Consider the following 5,512-nt stretch of genomic DNA (forward strand, 5'->3'; position numbering starts at 1 on the left):
GGGACCTGCTGCCAAATCACCGAGCATGCACACATTTTCTGAGTAGAAAAACAGCATATGGAGGGGAAAAAAAAACCAACATGAGGGATGAGACAGAAATTTGTGTTTAGGTTTTCATTAGAAAGCATGAAGCCCTTTTTCTCACAGTCCAGGTTTGAGGTATGTAAGTCATAGAGAAGCAGCTGAGGGAGATGGGAGGGCTCAGCCTGGAGAAAAGGAGGCTCAGGGGGGACCTTATCTGCCTTTACAACTCCCCGATGGGATGTTTTAGCCAGGTGGGAGTTCGGCTTTTCTCCCAGGCAAGTAGTGTCAGGACAAGAAGATGTGGCATCAAGCTGTGCCAGAGGATGTTCAGGTTGGACATCAGGAAGAATTTCTTCATGGAAAGGGTGGTCAGACATTGGAAGGAGCTGCCCAGGGAGGTGGTGGAGTCCCCATCCCTGGAGGTGTCCAAGGAACATTCTCTAGAATGTTTGACTTGTCCCCTTTGGAAATTTGGTAACTATTGCCAGAATCCAACATTTCTGATGTTCTCAAACATAAATCAAACTAGAAAGTATAATAGTTCAAATTAAATGCCTTTATTTCATATTTCTTCCTAATTACATTTTGTTAGTAAAGGCATTTACATGAATATTCCTTTGCTTTGATGCCTGTGATGGAAACCATTAGATCTGTAAATAGATGAGGTTTTCTGTGTTTAGCTTTCAATATTGTTAGGTGAACTTCCTAAATAGAAGTGAAAACCCACAGACTGAGTGCCTCCCAGCTTTAACATTTTTTGACTTGTGTGTCTGACATTTTTCTTGGTAGGTGATTATCAGTGCTTTGTTCCTTAGCTGTGCCACTAAATAATTTATGTTATTTACATGTGAACTGACTTTCATCTGATTCATTTAATGTCCATTTTCACACAGCATGTGGAAATGTACTTTTTTTGTGGTTGATAATCCTTATTGTCCCTTGGGCAAGTTGTTCCATTTTAGATCAAGTCAAGTTTGGTAGCAAAAGTTGAAAAAAAAATCAAACTAGAAAGGAAAATGCTTCTTGAGGATTTCCTGTTGTTTTTCACAAATTAAATGAAATTTTGTTTACTGGGATGAAATGTTCTTATCATACCCAATTTGTTTAGTTTATAACATCCATTAAATATTAAAATGAAAATATTTTAAAGACCCAATTTTAAAAGAAAAAATATGAAAAACCACACCTGGTTAATTCCAAAGAGGGCTTATAATTTAAGACTTTACAGTAATAATTCAAATAGGATTCTGCAGAGCTTTTCATTAAAATTCAACCATGAAGAAGTATGCAAAGTATCTGATTCTTTAATATTTCTTTTGAAAGTATTTTTTTTCACTAAATGCAGCTACAAGTGACCTTCAGTGAGACTGAAATGCAAGTGAGATCTCCCAAGTTAGGGTTCCCAGCCTTGCCTTAGATTATTAAAATCAGGATTCAATGCCAGGCTTTCACTTTGTTTCAGGATGAAATTATTCATCCTTCAGCCTCTGTTTCAGCAGCTTTTACACCCATCAGTAATGCTGTTCCATTCCTCTGTTTGCCATAGTATATTCCCAGATATGCCACTTGTGGGAGCCTTAGCAGGAGTTTGGGATCCTCTCTATCCCAAGTGGCTCTAAAGACACCTGAAGGTTTAAAGTGTTCGGCCTCAGGAGGGAAGGACAATTCTGTTCAGTGACAGAAGTGGGAGCAGAGCTCTTTGGAAAAGCTGCTCCCAAGGGTTGTTGGACAGAGCCCTTTATGTCTGGGTTTACACACTAATTCTGCTTTCAGCTGCAAGGTTTTAAAATACAAATTAAAAGAAGTTTTACTTTGGAATTAAAATATGCTGTGGATATCTTTCATTTCAAAACCAAAGCTGTCTGGAGATCATGGGATTTTTGAATTATTTCTACAGCATAAAACTGTCAAATTTGTGAAAGTCCTACATTCCCAATGGATATGTTGTGACCATTTTCCCTTGATTCACTTTTTGTTATATTTTTGTGACATGTGTGATAACAAGCTTCAGTTTATGACCTTGACTTTTGCTTATTTTTCTTTTGGAGGTCTTCATAAATCACCGAAAGATTTTGTTCAAATCATCATGAATAAACCAACCAAAGAATAAGTCATTCAAATGAACAAAAGCAATTTCCTTTCTCTCTGTTTGTGTGTAACACTTGCCTTGGCCCTTACAAAGAGTGAGACATTTCCATGGCAGGGAAAACGCAGCGCGTGACAAAATAACAGGACATCCATAATGCTGTTGGCTTCTTAATTTCAAAAGGCAGATTTTAATATTACTGACTTCAGAGAAAGATAAGAAGGGCAGTGCATAAGACATTATCAGTCCAGTGTGGAAATAATGCATTCAAAATTAAAGACAGCAGTTTAATTAAGTGCATGAAAGGCTGGCTTTTATGATCATATTTCAAATACTCGACTGTCTTTTCATCCATTCTGCCGTGTGACTTTACTTAATAATATATCAAGAACAAAAAAATGCGTTAGAGTCTTTCTGCAAATTCAATTAGTCCAATAAAAAGTGAAAAATAGTTTCTTTTTCATTAAAAAGAGCTCAACCCTAACCCTTCTGATGACAAAGTGCAGATGAGAAGGGAGGGCAAAGCTGCAGAACTATGAACATTCAGCCTTTGTGATGCATTTATGTGAGAATGAAACAGATGAAGTGTCACCATTAGTAACATTTGTTATTGAAAGGACTAATTGCATTCTGCTCAGTTAGCAGTTTATCAGATCCAGACCACAGGGTATTTACTTCTCCCTTAGGATGCACTCCCAGCACAGCAATAACTCCGCAGTTTATTGGGCTGCTCTGGGCAGGGTAATTATGCTAAAGTGAAACCTCTTCCAGGGCTCAACTAGAAACTGTGACACATCGCTCTGGTGCTTTACAGGTTAAGTGCAACCTCTTGAATCCATTCTACCTGTGAAGAGTTTGTAGCCAAGGGAAGTGCAGAGGTCACAGTTCCTGGGTACCAAACCGGAAAAACGAGGATAACAAACGGTCCACTAGTGCAGCGTTTCAAATGAGACATTGTGAAGTGCAGTGAAGGATGTAATGTGAATTTAGAAAACTTTGAGGTGATTAAAATGGGGTGGCAAAGGGATCTGAAAGTAGCTGTTGAGCTTTAGGCTGAAAGCAGTGGGTTACTGGCCCAGCCACGGCACATCTGTAGTGACTGAAAGTCCTTAGCTCCTGTCGGCTCCTCTGTGACCCTGGGAGATGAGGGGCTGCTCTCAGCCCGGCTCCCAGGGGAACACTCTGCCTCCCAAACACTCCTGGTGCCACAGCTGGTTTGTCAGTCACAGCCTTGGCACTGAGCCTTGTAGTGGTACCACGGTGAGCAAACAGCACCCTCACCCCTGGAGCTGGCAGGTAATTGGAGAAAGCTGGAAACTCTGCTGCTGACACAGGGTGGCTCTGGGTAAATAAACCATCCCTGGGTTGCTTGTTGACAGGTTTCACTTCTGCTGACATAACTAAATGTGGCCCTAAGGGTTGTTGGGGAATGATCTGTTCCTGTTCTGGACATCCACAACAACCTGATTCCTCTCTCTGTCATTTTTCCTCTTACTTGTCTTATTCTTGGTTCCTCTAATACTGTGCTGTCTAGGGGATGTTTCCCTCTATGTTTCTCTCAGTAGGTGCTGATGAACAGATTCTGTTCCAGATATCTATTCATGTCCTATTCTCATTTTAGCTTCAAAATATTCCTCTCCCAGAGGTTTCCATAGAATAATTTTCCATAATGTAGAGAATCAGACAGGCTGCATTTTGAAAATACAGCAGTGAATTTACAAGAATGACTCATCAGGTTTTTTTAAACAATCATTTTCATATAAAAGAGGTAAGGACTATAAAAATTATTTCCCTTTGCAAGCACACAGGTGCAAATAAGAGCAAGAGTTTATGAAAGAAGTATGATTTAATAAATAAATGTTTGGTTTTTTAAATAGGTAACCCTCCTGCCACGGGGACAGGAACTTTACACATCACCTTGGAGGATGTCAATGACAACGTCCCGTCCCTTTATCCAACACTGGCAAAAGTTTGTGATGATGCAAAAGATCTCAGGGTAGTGGTACTTGGAGCATCAGACAAAGACCTTCATCCCAACACAGACCCTTTTAAATTTGAACTGAGCAAGCAGTCTGGCCCAGAAAAATTGTGGAGAATCAACAAGCTTAACAGTAAGTCTGTTACTTTTATTACTGTGCATTTAGTCCTCCCACCTCTACATCCCAGTGTACTTATCCTGAGGCACTTTGTGAATTCTGGAGCAGTTTTGTAGGAAAGTCTTGCAGGATGGACCCATTGCTGCTGCTTTACACTGTGCTGGGTTTGCTGGGACCAGCTGCCTGTGGAACATAATAATTCTGAGAACTGAAAGTTTTTCCTCTTCTTGATATGTTGATTGAAGTTGCCTCTTTTAGCTTTCAGTAAAGAGAGGCTACTAATGACTTACAGTTTTGTAAAGATATTTCAGGGCATGGAATTTGCTTGCATGAGGTGCACAAGGCCTAGCTATAGGACAGCATGGAAGTTTTGCATGGGCTTTAACAATATAACTGAAAAACTTCCTAATTTTAAGTATTTGAACTCTCCACAAATAAAATACCCCAACGCACTGGGACCTTACATGATTCACAAGAGGATCACAGCACACACTGTGCAGTTGTAGAAGGTTTGTATGGCAAGTTGTGGGCACAAATTTCAACATTTCTTTTTAATGTAGATCATTCCTATTTTTTTTCTAGAATGTGTTATTTATCTCTGCTACTCTCCAACGCTTTAGTTCATTTCATGTCTTACAAAAAACTGGATGTGATGTCTGTCCCTGCCTGCAGGACAAAGTGAAGGAACCCATTTATTTATTTATTTATTTGCAGTTCTCCAAACATCAAACCACAACTCTGTTCCCCCTCTAAAAGAGTTAGCACACCCACCTGGGTGAATCTGCATCCTCACCTGGGTACCAGGAGCTGTTATAACCCTCTGTTGCTCAGGTGGATCAGATCTGTGGATTTGAAGGGGTTTTACTTCCCTTCACTGACTGTTCAGGAAAATCAAGAGAGTGTTTCAGCAGCTTTGCCTGTATTTTCTTACAAGAAGGTTTTTTTTTACCTTAGGCAAGTAAATATATTCTTCCCTCTTCATGCAATGAGGGTGACATGCCTCAGCATTTCATTAGTATATTGGCTTTCACAGGCAACTTCTGCCAATAATTTGCAGACCAAATAATGTATTTAAACAAAAGGGGCTCTTAGAAGTCTTTTCTTTTGGTGGGGTTTGGATTAAAATTGCAATTAGCTATACTGGCTCTTCTTACCTCCAATTCAATTATTTTACCTTTTTTTTTAAAGTGTTATCATTTTCTGCTTAATTTCCATGACTGACTTTGGCATGTCTGATATTGTTTGCAGATTCCTCTTCCCTTCCAAGCAACCAGCATTTGGTTAATTCTCACCTCATCCTTTGCAG

The 5,512-nt window shown here is 39.7% G+C and overlaps 1 protein-coding gene across 3 annotated transcripts in view; it reads left to right on the forward strand.

Annotated features, from left to right (window-relative positions):
* The window catches only part of CDH13 (cadherin 13), a 448,971-nt gene that overhangs the window by 423,582 nt on the left and 19,877 nt on the right, over positions 1–5,512 (forward strand). For all 3 annotated transcript variants that reach the window (XM_064670959.1, XM_064670957.1, XM_064670958.1), the window contains exon 12: positions 3,988–4,221. In XM_064670959.1, coding sequence (XP_064527029.1) covers positions 3,988–4,221 — 234 coding nt within the window. The remainder of the gene's footprint in view (positions 1–3,987; positions 4,222–5,512) is intronic.

The sequence above is a fragment of the Pseudopipra pipra genome, chromosome 14, assembly GCF_036250125.1.
Source record: "Pseudopipra pipra isolate bDixPip1 chromosome 14, bDixPip1.hap1, whole genome shotgun sequence".
In the NCBI taxonomy this organism is placed as follows: domain Eukaryota; kingdom Metazoa; phylum Chordata; class Aves; order Passeriformes; family Pipridae; genus Pseudopipra; species Pseudopipra pipra.